At 47.7% G+C, this 21,479-nt stretch overlaps 1 protein-coding gene across 1 annotated transcript in view; it reads left to right on the top strand.

Moving 5' to 3' along the window:
• LOC119970881 (multidrug resistance-associated protein 9-like) overlaps window positions 1–21,479 on the top strand; it is a 235,416-nt gene that overhangs the window by 105,074 nt on the left and 108,863 nt on the right. The window contains exons 16-17 of the mRNA XM_038805989.1: window positions 3,482–3,581; window positions 12,936–13,025. Of these exons, the coding sequence (XP_038661917.1) occupies window positions 3,482–3,581; window positions 12,936–13,025 (190 nt within the window). The remainder of the gene's footprint in view (window positions 1–3,481; window positions 3,582–12,935; window positions 13,026–21,479) is intronic.

The following is a 21,479-nucleotide window of genomic DNA, read 5'->3' as shown; positions in this document are numbered from 1 at the left end:
GGGTTTCGATAGTGTCTGGTTATCTAGTGGCCAATACACTTAAGCTCTGAGTTCGTCTGGATCCTGCATTTGCCATATTTCCCATGATTCTCTGCAAGTGGCCATACTTCCTTTTCTAAGTGGCCATGTTTCCCTTTGTAAGTGACCATCCCAGATAGCTACAGGTGTGAATTGCGCTTTCACGTATCTGATCGTCAGTCCAGAAGTAAAACACTCGAACACGTCAGTAACGAATATTCGTTTATTTACGGCCGGGACAAATCTCTAAGCAGTCGGGTAACCACCTTCGAGAAGTGCCAAAGTCCAAAATATGGACTGTCTCTTTATACAATCACAGCTTAGAGGTGGTCCCTTTAAATTCCTAGATACACCTATGATTTTGCAAAGATCCAGAACATGTACATATATGGAATTATTCTTCGAGGTCGGGAGGTTATTTTTGACATAATCATTAGCACAAGTCACTATCAATATTAATACAAAGGTTTTTGTATCCCATGGCCATATGGCTCAACTCACTCCAAAGACAGTCCCCCTTACATTTCAATGTTTAATTGTTCCAACTGGTCAAACGAGCTTAATTATGTTTATCTCTGCAATAAAGTAACGGTTCCCATTCATTCCATTCTTTGCCTTTTTGACCTCTCTGCTTTTACAGATACGGGTCAGAACATTAATTAGTACCAATGCCACACTCCCTATATTCCATCCCATAACCTTCTGACATCTTTGCTTTTACAGATACGGTCAGACACACTCCCTTTATTTCATCCCTTGACCTGTTGACATCTCTTTCACAGAGCTTTTCAGAACTGTTATATTAACCCTATCAGCGAAGTTCCAAATGAAATCCACTTCTACACAGGAGTGTTCCCTGGTGCCCTGGACAGTATTTATCTGTCAATCAACACCACTAAATCAGATTATCTGGCCATTGTCACATTGCTGCTTGTGGGAATTTGTGGTGCTCAAATTGGCTGCTGTGTTTCCCACGTTACAATAGTGACTAGTCTTCAAAAAAGTACTTCCTTGGCTGTAAAATGCTTTGAGATGACAGGTGTTTATGAAAGCTCAATATAATGGCAAATGATTTTTTTCTTTCATGCATATATCATTCCTAAGGCAATGCAGCATTCCATTCAAGCAGATAATACAGGCTAATGCATATATGTACATTAGAGGTATTCATTAAGAGAAAATATTTTGTAGCATTTATTCAAACTAACTAAAACACAGGCAAGGGGCGAAATTCTCCGACCCCCAGCAGGGTCGGAGAATCACCTGGGGCCGCCGAAAATCCCGCCCCGCCTTGGCAGAGATTCTCCGTCACCTGGGAAGTGGCAGTGGCGGGAATCTCGCCACTCCGATCGGAGAGGCTCCTGCGGTGATTCTCCGGCCCGGATGGGCCGAAGTCCCGCCGCTGGGAGGCCTCTCCCGCCGCCAAGGTTTGAACCACCTCTGTAACGGCGGGATCAGCGGCGGGGTCCTGGGGGGGGGGGCGGGGGGCGATCGAACCCCGGGGGGTGCCCCCACGGTGGCCTGGCCTGCGATCGGGGCCCCCCGCTCAGACTCCGGGCCAGTGCCTCCGCCATGGCGGAAGCGGAAGAGAACCCCACATCGCGCATGCGTCCGCTGCCGCTGACGTCACTGCCGGCGCATGCGCCGACCGGCGAAAGCCTTTCGGCCAGCCCCGCTGCCGGGGGCGCCGGTTTTTTGCGCCAGTCTTCTGGTGCCAACCGCTCCAGCGCGGGGCTGGCCCCCAAAGGTGGGGAGAATTCCCCACCTTTGGGGAGGCCCGATCCCTGAGTGGTTGGCGCCACTCCCCTACGCCGGGACCCTCCGTCATGCCGGGTAGGGGAGAATCCCGCCCAAGATCAGCAATTTAGAAGTCAGGGAGGGAAAACATCAGCTGTTCTGTGAATTTTATGTTGTTCCATTAATATTTAGATCACTGGAGAAATTCTCGAGCTAGCAGTGCTTTAATTAGTCAGCGAGCTGCAAGTGGGATAATTAGGCCTTTGCTGTTGAAGAGTTATGTTACAGTCATGTCTTAATAATCTGCAACCTAATTTTAAGTAGAATTTTGTCTTGATAAGGCATTCAAATCTTGTGCTGAAGTAATTGAGCAAACAAGGTTATCATTCCAACATTAATCTGACATTTTTAAGAATGTGCATATCTTAAAACGGGCTAAAGGTCCGGTTAAGAATGATTGAACATTATAGAACTAACCAAGGACAAAGATGATCAAATATTCCATGAAACATCAGTGTTGGGATCCTGATAATATCATCTATAAATTGTATCTGATTTGATTTATTAGAGGAAATGTAAGCATTGAAAGATACTGTGAAGTTTTCAGAAGTACCTTCAAGAACAAAAGGAGGAATTTTGTCCTCATTTTTCTCAGTTAATGAAATGGATACAGCAGAATTGATAAAAAGGCTAGAGTAGGCTTGTGGGCCAGTTGTTCCTTTCCAATACCAGGGCCAGGATTTTACTGCGCCTCCCACCCAGCAGGATATTGTGGTCATTAGCAATTTAAATAATCCCCCCAACCCCCGGTGGGTGGGGGGAAACACGTTATCCTGGTCTATAATTTATTTCAAAAGCGAAAATGCTATAGATGTAGCAAATCCGAAATAAAAGCAGAAAATGTTGGAATTACTCAGAAGATCAGTCAGTGTTTTCATCAGCATTGAAATGTCACAGACCGGCTCTGTTTTTCTTTCTCCAGAGGTACATGCATTCTTTATTTTCTTGTTAAATCCATCATCAGTACCATTCAAATTTTCTGAATTGTTTGCTCCCAGTGTGGAATGATGTTGGCAGAGAGCCGGTCAAGAAATCTGGTCCCTCAGACATTGATTTCTATCCAATCAAATGAATAAGCAGAAAACCAGGGGCTTCACCTTATGATTTCTTACTCAGCTCCCAAGAGTGCTGCTCTGCACTGCGAGTACCAGATCAAGAAATCAGCCCTTTTTCTCTTGTCGACTTTTTTTGCTGAATGCAATTATTATTTGCAAATCTTCAATGTTGATTATTTTGCTTCTTCGTTGAACTTACTCACTGTTTGCTGTTGTACTTTCTGTCACAATGTCCTGCAGTGTTAATAATATTTTCTGTGTATTACAGAATGTAATCACTTCTCAAATGAAATTACACTTCTGGGTTACATAGTTGAGAAAGATTTCCTTTGTTTGATATGACTGTATTCATAAAGACTGGACATAGAATTTCACCAGATGTTAAAATCTTCATTCAATACCCCACCATGCTCATTATTTCAAATTTAAAATGTGACCTTCATTGCCAGCAGAAAGTCTATGGGTGGGATTCTCTGCTTGCCGACACCATCATTCTACACCACACTTTGGCCACCTAGCCAACTGAGCTAACCCCACAGAGAGACTTGAACAATTATACTACAAATGCTATGTTGATTTACAGTTCAATATTTATTCCATTCTGCATTTAGTGTTCAGGAGAGCAAAACAAGATACCACTTAACTCTGATATAGGAAAGCTGGATGGAACCTCTCCTTCAAGCACATGGTTAAAAGGCTCAGACAATGCTGGTAAGTGTGCCATCTTTAAGAAGGACATTTTGCATAAAATCGTATTACTCAGGAACAGAGGTAGGCCATTGAAATCTTCAAGCGTGTGCTGCCATTCAATTAGATCATATTCATGCACCTCTGCTCCATATCATTTGTAGCCTTGTCGAAAGAAACATACTGATCTCAGTCTTCAGAATTAGCTGAAGCGAGTTTACCACTACCATTTATGATTATAAAAAATGCTTCTTGTATTCATTCTTAATTAGTCTTTCTTTAATTTTGTTCTGGATTTACTCACCACGCAGAGGAAACTCTTTCTCTGTACCTCCCCTTTTTGAATCTGCCTTTCATTTAAAAAGGATAAAGTAAATCACCCCTCAACCTTCTAAACGTGGGGGGATACAAACTAAGTTTATGTATCCTGCCCTCGTAATCTAAACCTTTAAATCTCAATATCACTGATGTCCTATAGGGAAGGAAATCTACCATCCTTGACTGGTTTGGTCTAGACGTGACTCCAGATCCACAGCAATGTGGTTGACTTTTACAGGTCCTCTGAAACGGTCTAGCAAACCTGTCAATTGTACAAAACTACAAGAGAAAAATTAACAAAGGAATGAAACCGGATGGACGACCTGGCATTGACCTCGGCACCTATATAGTCAGGAGGGAGTTATCCTGGGAGTCTGCAAAATTCGATCCCATGAAGTCTCATGACACCAGGTAAACGTGGGCAAGAAAATTTCCTGGTGAATACTACCCACTTCTCCTCCTCAGCAGATTAATCAGTGCTCCGCCATGTCGAACTCCAACTGGAAAATGCACTGAGGGTGGCAAGGGCACACATTGTACTCTTGTGTGGAGGACTTCTGACCGAGTTGGCAAAATCCTGAAGGGCATAGCTGCTAGACTGGGCCTGTGGCAGGTGGTGAGGAAACCAACAAAAGGGAAAACGTACGTGACATTGTCCTTGTCATGTGAGAGTACCTTTAAGAAATGGGTTTTTAAGAAATGTACCTTTAAGAAACGGGTACTATCAGTGATGTCAGAGTGTGGGTGGAGCTGGGCTGTCTGTCAGCTTTTTACTGTCGTTTTAGGCTGTTTGCTGCAGGGTGTGTTTTAGTTTCGTTTTCAGTGTTGGAGCTGAAGCCAGACCAAACAGGTGTACTGCTATTCTCACTGCCATCAAACGATTATCTATTGATCATTTGGTGAATTCAGAATTATAAATGTTCTCAGTCGTGAATGTAAACCTAATGTGCTTCTGTTAAAAGGTGTTTCTTAAGTCTTCTGGATGTTTAAAAGGACAGCTTACGGATTACTTAGTATTGTATTCTTTGGGGGTTGTATTTGAATTAATGGTTGCTAAGCTGGGCACTGTTTGTTTTAAAAAGGTTAACTTGAATTCATAGAATAAACATGGTTTTGTTTTTAAAAATACTGTTCCATTTCTGCTGTACCACACCTGTAGAGTGGGCCATGTGCTCTCCATACCACAATCTATTAAAAGTTGTGGGTCAGGTGAACTCCATGATACACTTTGGGGTTCTCCACTTTGGGGTTCTCTAAACCCTGGTCCATAACAGTCCTCATCAATCTACCTGCCCCAAAGGTTTATGTCCATGACACTATTGGTGGGAGAGACAACAGGACAGTCCTTGTGGAGATAAAGTCCCATCTTCACGTTGCAAATACTCTCCATCAGGTTATGTGGCACTATACTCTGCAAAATGGGAAATGTTTAGGACAGATATAGCAATTCAAAACTGGGAATCCATGAGGCTGTGGGCTATCAGCAGCAGCAGAACTGAACTCAACTACAATCTGTAACCCGACAGCCCAGCATATCCTTCACTCTTTCATTACCATCAAGCTGTGGATCAACCCTGAGTCAATAAAGAGCGGAGAAGGATATGCCAGGAGTGCCATCAGGCACACCTAGAATTTAGGCATGTCAAATAATGGAAGCAGCATGTGACCGACAGAACTAAGACATTCCACAAATAGAGATATCAGACCTAAGCTCTGCAGTCCTGTCACATCCATTTGTGAATGACAGTGGACCTGGGTCACCGTCCGTGTGGAGTTTGAACATTCTCCCTGCGTTTTTTTGGGTCTCACCCCCACAACCCAAAAGATGTGCAAGGTAGGTGGATTGGCCATACTAAATTGCCCCTCAATTGGAAAAAAAAGAATTGGGTGCTCTAAAAAAATTTTTAAGTGAATGGCGGTGGACAATTAAAGAAATGGACAAAAAAGTTCCATAAATATTAAATATCCCCCTTCTCAGTAATGGGTGGGGGTTGGGGGGGGGGGGGGGGGAGGCACAGCACATCAAGAGACAAGGCCGAAGAATTTGCAACTGTCTTCAGCCAGACGTGCTGGGTGGATGATCCAACTCGGCCTCCTCCTGAGGCCCCCAGCATCACAAATATTAGACAATAACCTATTCAATTCATCCCATATGATATCAAGATAACACTGTACTAAGGCTACTATCACCCCTGACAACATTTTGTTGTACCAAAGGATTGTACTCCAGCATTTGCGTCCCCCCCCCCCACCCTCCCAACGCAGCCAAGTAATTCAAGTACAGCTACAGTACAGGCAGCTACCTGACAATGTGGAAAATTGCCCAGGTATGTCCAGTCCACAAAAACAGGACAAATTCAACCCGGCCAATTACCGGCCCATCAATCTACTCTGAATCATCAGCAGGGTGATGGAAGATGTCATCGGCAGTGCTATCAAGCAGTACTTAAACAGCAATAACCTGCTCACTGATGCACAGTTTGGGTTCCGACAGAGCCACTTAGCTTCTGACCTGATTACAGCCTTGCTCCAAACATGGACAATAGAGGTAAATGTAAGAGGTGTGATGAGACAGACTGCCCCTGACATCATAAGACCATAAGATACGGGAGCAGAATTAGGCCACTTGGTCCATCGAGTCTGCTCCGCCATTCAATCAAGGCTGATATTTCTCTTATCCCCACTCTCCTGCCTTCTCCCATAACCTCTGACCGCCTTACAATCAAGAACCTATCTATCTCTGTCTTGAAGAGACTCAGTAATTTGGCTTCCACAGCATTCTTCGACAAAGAGTTCCATAGATTCACCAACCTCTGGCTGAAGAAATTCCTTCTCATCTATGTTTTAAAAAGTGCCCTTTTAGTTTGAGATTATGTCCTCTGCTTCTAATTTTTCCTACAAGTGGAAACATCCTCGCCCACTCTATCCAGGTCACAGTATCCTGTAAGTTTCAATAAGTTCCCCCATCGTCCATCTAAACTCCAACGAGTACAGATCCAGATTCCTCATACGACAAGTTCTTTATTCCAGGTATCATTCTTGTGAACCTCCTCTGGATCCTTTCCAAGGTCAGAACATCCTTCCTTCGATACGGGTCTCAAAACTGCTCACAATACTCCAAATGCCATCTGACCAGAGCCTTATACAGCCTTTGAAGTACATCCCTGGTCTTATATTCTAGCCCACTCAACTTGAATGCTAACATTGCATTTGCCTTCCTAACTGCTGACTGAACCTGCACTTTAATCTTGAGAATCGTGAACAAGGACTCCCAAGTCTCTCTGTACTTCTGATTTCCGAAGTATTTCCCCATTTAGAAAATAGTCTATGCCTCCATTCCTCCTTCCAAAGTGCATAACCTCACACTTTTCCACATTGTATTCCATCTGCCACTTCTTTGCCCACTCTCAGAACCTGTCCAAGTCCTTCTGCAGCCCTCTTGCTTCCTCAATACTACCTGCCCCTCTACAGATCTTTGTATCATCTGCAAACTTAGCAATAGTGCCTTCAGTTCCCTCTTCCCGATCATTAATGTATATTGTGAAAAGTTGTGCTCCCAGCACCGACCCCTGAGGCACACCACAAGTCACCGGCTGCCATCTTGAAAAGACCCCTTTATCCCCACTCTCTGCCTTCTGCCAGATTTGTCAGACATGACCTCCCTTTGACAAAGCCGTGCTGACTCAGTCCAGTTTTATCATGCACTTCCAAGTACTCCGCGATCTGATCTTTAACAAAGGACTCTAAAATCTTACCAATGGCCGAAGTCAGGCTAACTGGCCTATAATTTCCCGTCTTCTGCCTCCCTCCCTTCTTAAACAGCGGTGTTACATTAGCCACTTTCGAGTTCTCTGGGACCCTTCCTGCCTCTAGTGAAATGAAAAGAAAATCGCTTATTGTCACAAGTAGACGTCAAGTGAAGTTACTGTGAAAAGCCCCTAGTCGCCACATTCCGGTGCCTGTTCGGGGAGGCTGATACGGGAATTGAACGGTGCTGCTGGCCTGTCTTGGTCTGCTTTCATGAATTCTGAAAGATCACCACCAATGCCTCCACAATCTCCTCAGCTATCTCTTTTAGAACCCTGGGGTGTAGCCCAGGTGATTTACCCACCTTCAGACTTTTCAGTTTCCCCAGAACCTTCTCCTTAGTGTTGGCCATTGCACTCACCTCTGCCCCGATTCTCCTGGAGCTCTAGCTTCCCATAGTGTCTTCCACTGTGAAGACTGATGCAAAGTAACTATTCAGTTCCTCTGTTTCCTATTATTTCCTATTGTTTCCTATTATTACTTCTCTCGCCACATTTTCCAGTGGTCCAATGGCTATATTTGCCTGTCTCTTACATTATATGTTGAATAAAAACTCTTCCTATCTTCTTTTATATTACTAGCTAGCTTGCACTCATATTTCATCTTCTCCCCCCTTATTGCTTTTTTAGTTGTCCTCTGCTCGATTTTAAAGGCTTCCCAACCCTCTGGCTTTCCACTAATCCTCACCACTTTGTATGTTTTTTCTTTGACTTTTATGCTGGCCTTGATGCTTTGTCCTCCCCTTAGCATGTTTCCTCCTCCTTGGGATGAATTTCTGTTGTGCCTCCCGAATAACCCCAAAACCTCCTGCCATTGCCGTTCCACTGTCTTCTCTACTGGGCTCCTTTTCCAATCAACTCTGGCCAGCTCCTCCCTCATGTCTTTGTAGTTACCTTTATTCAATTGTAATACCGCTCCACTGATTCCAGCTTCTCCCTCTCAAACTGCAGGGTAAATTCTAACATATTGTGGTCACTGCTCCCTAAGGGTTCCTTCACCTTAAGTTCCTGAATCAAATCTGCCTCATTACACATCACCAAATCCAGAATTTCCTGTTCCCCAGTTGGCTCTATCACAAGCTGCTCCAAAAAAACATCTCTTAGACATTCCACAAATTCATTTTCTTTGGATCCACTGCCAACCTGATTTTCCCAGTCCACCTGCATATTGAAGGTCCCAAGATTATTGTGATATTGCCTTTTTTACATGCTGTTTCTATCTCCTGCTTTATTTTCTGCCCCACATGCGGACTACTGCTCTGCCCGGGGGCCTGTACATAACTTCCATTGGGATCTTTTTACTTTTTCGATTCCTCAACTCTACCCACAAGATTCTATGCCTTCTGAAACTATATCGCTCCATGCTATCGATTTAACTCCATTCCTGACTTACAATGCAGCCCACCCCCTTTGCCCATCTGCTAGTTCTTTCAATAGGACACATATCCTTGTATATTTAGATCCCAGCCATGATCCCCTCACAACCATGTCTCTGTGGTGCCCATATCATCGTACCGGCCAATTTCAATGTGTGCAACAAGCTCATTTACCTTGTTCCGTATACTGCGCACATTTAGGTACAACACCCTCAGTCCTGCATGGACCACTTTCCTTCTCACACTTGTCACCTTTTTTGCTCTGCCTGAGAGTGATGTTGTTCTCTTATTTTTGTTCTCTATTTCCTCTTAACTTATTACACCTTCTAAGATAACTCTCTAGTTCCCACCTCCTGCCAATCTAGTTTAAATCCTCCCGAGTGAATCTAGCAAATCTCCCAGCCAGGATATTGGTGCCCCTCCAGTTTAGATGCAACCCATCCTTCTTGTACAGGTCCGAGCTGCCCCGGAAGAGATCCCAATGATCCAGAAATCTGAACCCTATCTCCTACACCACCGGTTTAGCCACATGTTCAGCTACACTATCCTCCTATTTCTAGCCTCACTGGCAAGTGGCACAGGTGGTGATCCTGCAATTACATTTGACTGAGTTTGGCTTCAAGGAGCCATTGCCAAACTGGAGTCAATGGGAATCAGGGGGAAAATTCTCTACTGATTGGAGTTATGCACAGCACAAAGGAAGGTTGTTGTGGTTGTTGAAGGTCAATTATCTAAATCCCAAGGCATCACTGCAACAGTTCATCAGATTAGTGTCCTCAGCCCAATCATTTTCAGCTGACATCCTTTATAAAGTTAAAGTCCAAAAGGTTTGATTCAAACACAAGCTTTCGGAGCGCAGCTCCTTCCTCAGATTCACCTGAGGAAGGAGCAGTGCTCCGAAAGCTCGTGTTTGAATCAAACCTGTTGGACTTTAACCTGGTGTTGTAAGACTTCTTACTGTGCTCACCCCAGTCCAAAGCCGGCATCTCCACATCATCCTTTATAAAGTCAGAAGTGTAAATGTTCACAGAATCCCAGAATAATACAGTGGAGAAGAGGCCCTTTAGCCCATTGAGTCTGCAGCGATGCATAAAAAACACCTGACCTGTCTACCTACTGCCACTTGCCAACATTTGGCCCATAGCCTTGAATGTTATGACGTTCCAAGCATGCATCCAGGTACTTTTTAAAGGATGTGAGGCAACCCTCCCAGGCAATGCATTCCAGATATCACCACTCTCTGGGCAAAATAGTTTTTCCTCAAATCCCCCGGTTAGAACAGACAGTGCAGAAGGTGACCATTCAGCCATCGAATCTGCACCCATCCACTTAAGCCTTCACTTCCCCCCTATCCCCATAACCCAATAACCCCTCCTAACCTTTTTGGTCATTAAGGGCAATTTATCATGGCCAATCCACCTAACCTGCTCGTCTTTCAATTGTAGGAGGACACCGGAGCACCCGGAGGAAACCCACACAGACATGGGGAGAATGTGCAGACTCCACACAGACAGTGACCCAGCAGGGAATCAAACCTGGAACCCTGGCGCTGTGAAGCCACAGTGCTATCCACTTGTGCTACCATGCTGCCCTGGGTTAGCACTGTTGCGTGCTGTTAGGTGAATTGGACATTCTGAATTCTTCCTCAGTGTACCCAAACAAGTGCCGGAGTGTGGCGACGAAGGGATTTTTAAAGTAACTTCATTGCACTGTTAATGTAAGCCTACTTGTGACAATAAAGATTATTATTATTCCCTATTTCTTTGGCAAGTTCAGAAATGTAGTTGGTCCTTCTAAATCTCCTGTCCCTCATCGTGGACTTGTGTCGCCTCATAACTGACCCTTCAACTAAGGGGAACAGCTGTCCCCTATCTACCCTGCCCATGCCCCTCATAATCTTCTACACCTTGATCAGGTCACCCCTCAGTCCTCGCTGCTCCAGCGAAAACAACCCAAGCCTATCCAACCTCTCTTCTTAACTTAAATGTTCCACCCCAAGCAACATCCTGGTGAAATGCCTCTGCATCCCCTCCTATAATGTGGCAACCAGAATTGCACACAGTACTCCAGCTGTGGCCCCACCAAAGCTCTATACAACTCAAACATGACCTCCCTGCTCTTCATTAATGATTTCACAATGTTCAGTACCATTATGCAGATACAGATGTCTGTGTTCAGATGCAGCAAGACCTGCAAAAAATTCTAGCTCAGGCTGTTAAGTAAAATTCATGCCACACAAGTGCCAGGCCATGGCCATCTCCAACAAGAGAAAATCTAACCATCTCCCCAGGACATTCAATGGCATTACCATCACTGAATCCCCTACAATCGATATCCTGTTGATTGATACGATTAACCATAACCTTAACTGGATCAGCCATAACATTTCTGTGGCTACAAGAGCAGATGAGAGGTTGGACTTTCTGAGGCGAGTAACTCATCTCACTACCCAAAGCATGTCCGCTATCTTCAGGCACAAGTCAGGAGTGTGATGGAATACTCTCCACTTGTCTGGATGAGTGCAGCTCCAACAACTCAAGAAGCTCAGTACTATCTAGAACAAAGCAGCTTGCTCGATTGGCACCCCATCCACCACCTTATGCATTCACACCCTCCATCACTGCCGGATAGTATCAGCAGTGTGTACCATCTATCAGATGCACTGCAACAACTAATCCAGCCTCCTTTGAAATTACCTTCCACACCTCCACCAATTAGAAGGACAAATGCAACAAATACCTGGGAACACCACCACCTGCAAGTTCCCCTCCAAGTCATTTCAAAACCCTGGGACTCCCCTCCTCATAGAACTATACCTACATCATATGGGCTGCAGCAGTTCATGAAGGTGGCTCCCAACTACCTTTTCAAGGGCAAATAGGGATGGGCACTAAATGCTGGCCTGACGAGCAATGCCAACATCTCAGGAAAAAATAAAAGATTAATCTGCGCTGTACCATCAATAACACCAATGTCCCTTTCCTGAGATCCCAGGAGGGATTCTCTCAGCCCAGGCCAGGTCGGAGAATCACTGGGACGGGAGCAAAGCCGCCCCGACGGCAGTCTGCCGATTCTCCGGAGAGTGGAGAATCGGCTCCATTGGTGCTGGTTGGGGGCCTATCTACAGGGCTCCACTGGCGATTTTCGGACTGGGATGGGCCGAGTGGCCATACAAAAAAACCCGACTCCTGCTGGCGCCGTTCACAGCTGGTCCTACCTGGCGGGACTTCGGCGTTAATGGATGGGGGGGGGGGGGGGCGGTCTGGTGGAGGGGTCCAACCCTGCGGGGGAACCTCTGCTGTGGCCTGGCCCATGAACGGGGCCTACCGATCGGCAGGCCACACTCTCGGGCTGGGGGCCTGTTTTGGGGGTGCTGGCCCCTGTAGCCCTACGCCATGTTGCGTCGGCAACGGCGCGGAGAAGGGAGCCGCCGTGCATGCGTGTCAATCGCGACGGTCCCACAGTGCATACGCGTGTTGGCGCAGCCCCCACTGCACATGTGCAGACTCACGGCATCCATCTGATGCCGGGATCAGCAGCTGGAGCGCCGTGGGTCACTCCAGTGCCGTGCTGGCCCCCTGTAGGGGTCAGAATCGCTGCTTCTGAAGCCATGTTCAGGTCATGGTGAAACACGACGGCATTTATGACGGCGTCAACACTTAGCCTCAGGATCAGAGAATCCCGCCCGTAATGTCCAAAAGTGAAAATAATGCAAGGGTGGGGTCTAACCCACGCTCCGCAAACTGAAGCATCATTTTGGCATACAACGCCAAAATCATTTCACTTCTCATCAGCTCCTTGTATTTCATTATTCTGAAATTATTTACTCAATGCAGTTTCAAACGCAAAGTTTGACAAAACTGTTTTGTAATTTTTAGCATTCGATATGACGGATGAGACAAATGATTCAACGGAAGGAAACACAAAGAATGCAAAAGCAAATCAGCTGAATGGAAATCAGAAAAAAGGTAAAACTAGATGAAAGTTTTTCCATTGCCTTTGTGCTGTATTGAAATTTGCTGTGATCGGGATGTCAATTCTAACATTTAGCTGTCACACCACAAGGTGGTGTCGTATTATCTTTTAACATCCAAATTGCTCAAAATGCATACTGCAACCAATTATTTTTGTTGTGGGAAGGATTAACGTAAGTAGACACTATAAAACATCAGCAATGTAAGATCACATGACAACAGAGTATGCTGAGAGATAGTTCTAATAAAAGTTAAAGTTTACCAACTGCCTTGCCTCCAGCAGTGTCTCTCAATCCTAACGAAGGACAACCTCAGCTAAGATCAACAATGATGATAACAGATGCTGTTGGTAAAGGTAATGGATTAAGCACCAAGTAACTGGTCCGGTGACTGAAAAAGCAGCAAGCAAAATTACTGCAAGGAAAGGATATAGTGGGAACAAATGCCAACAGGCCTCAAATGGCAAAACTCTTAGGAATATATAAAGTCAAAGAGATCTGGGTGTGCAGGTCCGCAGATCTTTGAAGGTGGCAACACAAGTGGACAAGGTAGTCAAGAAAGCAAACGGAATGCTTGCCTTCATTGGGCGGGGCATTGAGTATAAAAACTGGCAAGTCATGCTACAGTTGTATAGAACCTTGGTAAGGCCGCAATTGGAATATTGTGTACAATTCTAGTCGCCACACCACCAGAAAGATGTGGAGGCTTTGGAGAGGGTGCAGAGAAGGTTTAGCAGGATGTTGCCTGGTCTGGAGGGTGTTAGCTATGTGGGGAGGCTGAATAGACTCGGACTATTTTCATTACAAAGACAGAGGTTGAGGGGTGACCTGATAGAGGTCTACAAGATTATGAGGGGCATGGATAGAGTGGATGGGCTTGCACTCTTTCCCAGGGTGGAGGGGTCAGTCACCAGGGGGCATAGGTTTGAGGTCCAAGGGGCAAAGTTTAGTGGAGATTTGTGAGGCAGGTTTTTTACACAGAGTGGTGAGTGCCTGGAAGGCACTGCCAGGGGAGGTTGTGGAAGCAGATACATTAATGGCATTCAAAAGGCATCTTGACAAACACATGGATAGGATAGTTATAGAGGGATATGGCACAAGGAAGTGCTGAGGATTTTAGCAAAGGTTGGTATCATGACCGGTGCAGACCTGGAGGGCTGTTGGGCCTGTTCCTGTGCTGTATTGTTCTTTGTTTGTTCTTTGGAAGGCAAAAGTGAAAGAAAGCCTTGGAGAAAACCCTACCCTTGCCAGAGTGCCTCAACCATGTGGCAGCTCCGGATCAAGTAGCAGAACTGCAGCAGTACAGAACTGCTTCAGAACTAGCAGAGAAGCCTCGAAAGGAACAGATCGGTACCCTTATCTTATCGGGTGGAGGCCGATTTTGCTCATTTGGCTGGGCAGCTGGTTCATGATGCAGAGCGAGGCCAGCAGTCCGAGTTCAATTCCCGTATCAGCTGAGGATATTCATGAAGGCCACACCTTCTCAACCTTGCCACTAGCCTGAGGTGTTGTGATCATCAGGTTAAATCACCAACAGTCAGCTTCCCCCTCAAAGTGGAAAGCAGCCTATGGTCATCTTCCCGTGTCCCCACCTGAATTTTAGGGCAGCACGGTAGCATTGTGGATAGCACAATTGCTTCACAGCTCCAGGGTCCCAGGTTCGATTCCGGCTTGGGTCACTGTCTGTGCAGAGTCTGCACATCCTCCCCGTTTGTGTGCGTGGGTTTCCTCCGCGTGCTCCGGTTTCCTCCCACGGTCCAAAGATGTGCAGGTTAGGTGGATTGGCCATGATAAATTGCCCTTAGCGTCCAAAATTGCCCTTAGTGTTGGGTGGGGTTACTGGGTTATGGGGATAGGGTGGAGGTGTTGACCTTGGGTAGGGTGCTCTTTCCAGGAGCCGGTGCAGACTCGATGGGCCGAATGGCCTCCTTCTGCACTGTAAATTCTATGATTCTATCTAGGACTAAGGGGACTTTACTTTAACTTTATCCATATCTATGCCATTAGCAATAGTGCAGATGAAGCACTGGTCAGACAAGACATAAATAAACAAACAACAACATACAAAGATGCCATAAAAGCTTTTGATGTATATATCAGTCTCAGAAGCAACGCACACAGACAGGGATTGAACCCGGGTCCTCAGCGCCGTGAAGCAGCAGTGTTAACCACTGCGCCATCATGCCACTCTCGTTGCTCTCAATCCTAACCAAAGACAATCTCAGCTAAGATCCACAATGATGATAACAGATGGTGATTGTAGTAAAGGTAATGGATTAAGCACCAAGTAACTGGTACGGTGACTGAAACAGCAGCATGTAAAATGACTGCAAGGAAAGGATATTGTGGGAACAAATGCCAACAGAACTCAAAGGAAGGCTAAAGTGAATGAAAGCCTTGGAGAAAATCCTACCCTTGCCAGAATGTCTCAACCATGTGGTAGACCTGGATCAAGTAGCAGAACTGGTGTCAGGAGAACTAGGTACAGAACTGCTTCAGAACTAGCAGAGCAGCCCAGTAAGGGACAGGTCAGTCTTATCTTACTACCTGGCGGCTGGTTTAGCTCATTTGGCTCGACAGCTAGCTTGTGATGCAGAGTAAGGTCAATATGTGGTTCAAATCACGTACGAGCTGAGGCTATTCATGAACGCTCCACCTTCTCAACCTTGCCCCTTGCCTGAGGTGTGGTGACCCTCAGGTTAAATCACCACCAGTCAGCTTTGCCCTCAAAATGGAAAGCAGTCTATGGTCACCTGGGGCTATGGGGACTTTACTTTAACTTTATCCTTATCTATGCCAGAGGCAATAGTGCAGATGAAGCACAAGTCAGACAAGACATAAATAAACAAACAACAACATGCAAAAATGCTATAAAAGCTTTTGATGTATATATCAGTCTTAGAAGGAACACAATTATTTAAAAGGTGAAGTTCGAAAGACTAAGAGAGAAATAGATTCCTTCATTAACAATTGACATCAACTAATGGAGAATTATAAATATGGAGACCTGAAAGACAACTTAATTTGGGATTGCATTGTTGTAAAAGACTTTGAGGAAAGCTTATCAGATTTTCTACAGTCAAGGGAGGATTTAATGCCATCAAAGACGATGGACGGGATTTTGCGTTTGCCAACGCCGAAATCGGGAACGTGATTGGGCGGAGACAAAGTTCCGACACCAAAATTGTGGCGGGTTATTTTTCTGTCACTTCGACAGCGGCGGCAATGCATACCGGAATGCACATACAGTAAATACCGTTTGCACATCATTAGCGGGCCCAACCCAGTATTCTCCGGGGTCTCCGCGATTCTCCTCCCCCGATCGGCGCGGTTGACTTGTGCTTTCAAAAATCGTGATGCTGACGTGGTGGTTGATGAAGGAGAGAGAGAAGATGTGATGCAGAGTGGAGCGACTGTGGGCTGCTGGGCCGGACATTGGCTGGGCTGGCTGGGGTGGGGGGTGGGCACTGCCAGGGCCGGGGGAGGGGGGATGGGTGGAACAGGCCAAGTGGCCAGGCCAAGTGGCCAGGCCAAGTGGCCAGGTTGAACCCCCTCCATGGAAACTGGGGTGGTGCCCAGACACAGACCGCCATTACTGCAGCCATCTTGCCGTGCACCCATCGACGACCCACCTTGGCCCTCGGTTCTGCAGAGTGACACCGGCCGTATGGGTGCCCCAACCCCGCACCTCATCCTCCACCACCCACCCACCCCCCCATCAGCCGGTCACCACCAACAGGCAGCCAACCCAGGGCAGCACCAACAGTAGTCGTGTACAGACCCCAGGCGAGGGCAGTGCCAGCCGATGGTACCCCTGGCATCAGGGATGGGCGCCAGAGGCAGGGGACCCCAAGATGTTGGTCACCAAGGGGGGGGGGGGGAGAAGGACAATGGGGGGCAGAGTCCGTGGTGCCAACTGGGGCCACCATGTATCCTGGTGCACCTGGTTGGACACGGGGAGTTTGCACCATGCCAACATATCGGCCTTTCACCCGCTGCAGACAATGGATATTGGGATTCAACCAGCAATGGAGGCCTTCTTCCAAGTCGCTGCAGCTCTCGGGGTTGCCCTGTGCTTATGAGCAGGCGCTGCTCGAGGAGGAGGAGGAAGCTGCTGCAGTGGAGTGTGGAGCAGCGGAGCATACAGCAGCAAAGCGTGCAGTAGAGGGACAGGTGGCAGCCGCCCAGGAAGGAGAGGGAGCAGTCCAACAGGCAGAGGAAGAGGATGTGCCAACGAGGCGCTGCATGAGGCCTTGTGTGTACCAGCACCGCCTGTCATTTGAGGACCTGCTGGACCGTCGAAGACTCCGGATGAGCAGGTAGACAATACAACATATCTGCCAGATGATGGCACACCTGGCACCGTGGGGGTGTGGGGGAGGTCACCGGCTCCTGGTGGCCACAAAATGATGGTCGCTCGTACCTTTACGCCACGGGGTCCTTGCATGCGCCAAGTGGGAACCTCTCCGGATCTCACAGACCTCTGTGCACAGGTACAGCCGTGCTGTCACGAAGGCTCTATGTTCCCAGGCGGCTCACTTCAATGTGGACTGAGCACACCAGGATGACCGGGCAGCAGGGTTCGTCACGATCGCCAGGATGCCCCGTGTCCAGGGGGTGATCGATGGGATGCATGTCCCCCTACGGCGACATGCAGATGACAGGACACTCTACACAAACCGAAAGGGTTCCACTCGATGAACGTGCAGCTGATACGTGACCATCAGCTGTGCATTATGTACATCTGTGCCCGATACCTGGGCAGTGAACACAACCCCATCATTCTGGCACACTCAACGATTCCTGACATGTTTGAGCCGAATCCTCTGGCTGTGGGCTTGGCTCCTGGGTGACAGGGGTTATCCGCTGCAGTCGTGGCTGATGCCGCTTTTCCGGAGGGCACAGACTGAAGCGTAGACTCACTACAATGACGCCCATACAGCGACCAGGTCCGGCCGAGCAGTGCTTCCGATTCCTGAAGATGCTGTTCAGGTGTCTAGACCTCTCTGGATGTCGATCGCGAAACCGGCAAATCCGGTACCTTTTTTCATTGGAATCCATTGTGTTCCACATGGCACCGGTGCTAGCCCCTTAACAGTAGCAGAATCAGTCCAGGTGAGGCGCCAGTTTTGTTATCATGCAAGTCCACAAATTCTGCGTTGCCGTCAATACTTACTCTCAGAAAGGGAGAATCCCGCCGCATGTAGTTGATAAGACAGGTGGAAATGAGAAAGCAAAATTGTGTATTTATTTGAGGTGACAGAGAGATTTTATGGTGAAAACTGACTAGCGTAGTGCAGTTTGTAGGACAGAGAGGTGCAGCATACTATGGAACTGTAAACAGCCTGAAAAGATACACATAGGCAAAAACATATACAAAAACTGTCTCATGAGGCCCTGGCTGAAATTGATACTGGCCATTTGGAAGAGCACTCAAATCAATGCATAAACATGTTATCGCTATATGGACTTTGGAAATTACCCACTCCAAAGAACAAGACCGTGCTATTAATATGAACAAACTTCCAGACACAGGTGATCAACTTTGCAGCAGGACAAGGACTAGGCAAAAGGTTTCAGATTCCAACTACTGCAGTAATTTGCTTTTATTTTAGACAACAGAAGCATCAGACTCAATAATGAGCTGATGGCTGGTCAGATGAGGGTGTTTCAGAGGACAATGGATCTTGATTGAATCACCATGGATAAATAGGAGCATCGAGGGCTGTATTCTCCGATTTTGCAGCTATGTGCAGAGGAAGCGTTTGGTCTTACGACCAAAAAGTCGGCGGCACCCCCGCACCAATGCTCCGTCCGGTGGAGGGCTAGCAGCCTCGCCACGTAAAGCCCCTGGCTTTACCTGCGGATACGGATGCAGAATGGCCTGTGGCGGCTGCGCAGTACAACATGGCACTGGCAGTGTGCGGACCCGGCCTGCCAGATAGTGCCCCCCTGTAACCCCCCTCGTCATCCCCCACCAGTCCCCCCGGCCCTCGCTGAAGCAGATCGGCTCCCTCGACTGTGGCGGCGCTGGACACATTCCGCAGCCGCCATGCCAGGTTCACGAAAGTTGAGAGGACACGCGACCGACGACGTTGGGCAGTCGGCCCATCGGGGCTGAGCCTCGGGGGAGGGCCTCAGGTGATGTCCTGAGGCTGTCCCAATAGCTTGCAGCATACTCCTCAAGTACACCGTTTCTGAGGGGGCAAAGCATCTGAAAACGGAGCCACCCCGATTCCGGAGTAAAAATGGATTCTCCGGCCAATCACCAAAAGCGATTTCGGTGTCCCCTGTCTTTCCCATTAACAGGTGAGGATCTGGATGGGACAACGGCCAGTTGGGAGCGTATAACTGTGACTCAATGCTAGCAGACCAGTATAAAGAAAAGAAAGGAAAATCAGAACAGATCTTCAGCGATAAGCTGCAATTCCCCCAGGCACAACCATCGCAAGAAGACAGGACCCTGGGTTTCGAAGCCCAGAGAAGACAACCAGATTGCATGACCGTAGCCTGGCCTGCCTCCTTCACTAAGTCCGCGTAAAACCTGAAGCTCAGCTGTGAATCTGAGTAATACTTTGTTGAGTGAGAGAATTGTGAATAAAATTGCATTCAATCATGTACCTGTTTTGTCCTTTGTGATGTGACCATCAATTCACTCGAGACACGATAGGAAGTAAACTGTGGCTTTAATAGACTTACAACTGAGCCTGCCTGCGACCAGAAGAACTGAGGGCAGACTCACAAGGCTGCAGCACTTTATACTTCCGGTAGTGGGAGGGGCCATGGGCGGAGCCATGGGCGGAGCCAAGGGTGGAGCCCTGTACAAGCTCCTCATCTCCCCTTGTGGGCAGAGCTGTGCAACGGCTCAGACAGAACCCACAAGGACACAATGCTATACAGTGTGAATTACATGATGTACATTCACCACACTTTGTTAATCTCGCAAATAAGGGCTCCTGTGTAAAACGTTTGAATAAATAAACTGGTCGAAGGTATCTGAAGTTTTACATGTACAACAGCGCCGACTCAGCGAAAACAGGGAAAGAGCAAAAAGGGCTAACCTCAGCATTGTTACTGTGGTGGGAACAACTGCAGTGGAGCAAAGAATATCTCACCAAAAATATGTGGCATTCTTGTAAGAGTGAAAGTCACTTTATAGTTCCATGCTGCAGCAAAAAGCTCCTAACTCATAAATATAAGGAGGAACTAATTGAAACATGCAGCATTCAATAAATTGAAGATACTGTCATCAAGACGTCACATAATAGAAATATATATTCAAGTGAAATATTGTACAGTCATTTTTTTCTGTGCTGTTAAAAATGGAGAATTGCTGAAATGACAAATGGTCCAGCCAGTCACCTGCAGCAGTTTCAAGGTAAAAGTGGCCATGACGAAGGATCCAGGGGCGGAATTCTCCGACCCTCCGCAGGGTTGGAGAATCGCCCGGGGCCAGCGTAAATCCCGCCCCCGCTGTGGCCGGAATTCTCCGCCACCCGGGAATCGGCGGGAGCGGGAATCACACCCCGCCGGTCGGCGTGCCCCCCGCGGCGATTCTCTGGCCCGTGATGGCCCGAAGTCCCGCCACTGACAGTCCAATCCCGCCGGCATGGTTTAAACCACCTCTGTGCCGGTAGGATTGGCGGTGCGAGCGGGCCCCCAGAGTCCTGGGGGGGGGGGGGGGGGTGCGGGGCGATCAGACCCCGGGGGGTGCCCCCACGGTGGTCTGGTCCGCGATCGGAGCCCACCGATCAGCGGGCGGGCCAGTGCCGTGGGGCACGCTTTTTCTTCCGCCGCCGCCGCAACGGCCTCCACCATGGCGGAGGCAGAAGAGACCCCTCAACCGCGCATGCGCCGGCGGTGACATCAGCGGCCGCTGACACTGTGGCGCATGCGCGGACTCACGCCGGCCGGTGAAGGCCTTTTGGCCAGCCCTGACGCCGGCTGGCGTAGCGCCAAAGGCCGTTGGCGCCAGTCGGCGGAGCGGGAGCCACTCCGGCGCGGGCCTAGCCCCTAAAGGTGCGGAGAATTCCGCACCTTTGGGGAGGCCCGACGCCGGAGTGGTTGGCGCTATTCCTCTACGCCAGGACCCCCGCCCCGCCGGGTAGGGGAGAATTTCACCCCAGATAACTCCGGTCAAAGGAAAATCTTTGCAAATTGTCATCTCCCATAATGGTGCTAATGGCCAAAACGCTAGCAGTGCTCACACCATAGGCATGTTTAGAAGTCTTCCAACACCAGGTTAAAGTCCAACAGGTTTATTTGGAATCACTAGCTTTCAGAGAGCAGCTCCTTCATCACTCAACTGACAAAGGAGCTGCGCTCCGAAAGCTAGTGATTCCAAGTAAACCTGTTGGACTTTAACCTGGTGTTGTAAGACTTCTTACTGTGCCCACCTGTTGCTCGTTATGCTTTCCCTTAATTTGCTCTGTTTTAATTTCCTTTGCTC

This window comes from Scyliorhinus canicula, chromosome 9 (assembly GCF_902713615.1).
Source record: "Scyliorhinus canicula chromosome 9, sScyCan1.1, whole genome shotgun sequence".
NCBI classification, from domain to species: domain Eukaryota; kingdom Metazoa; phylum Chordata; class Chondrichthyes; order Carcharhiniformes; family Scyliorhinidae; genus Scyliorhinus; species Scyliorhinus canicula.
The sequence above is the reverse complement of the archived record's forward strand: the minus strand, read 5'-3'. Positions and strand labels throughout refer to the sequence as shown.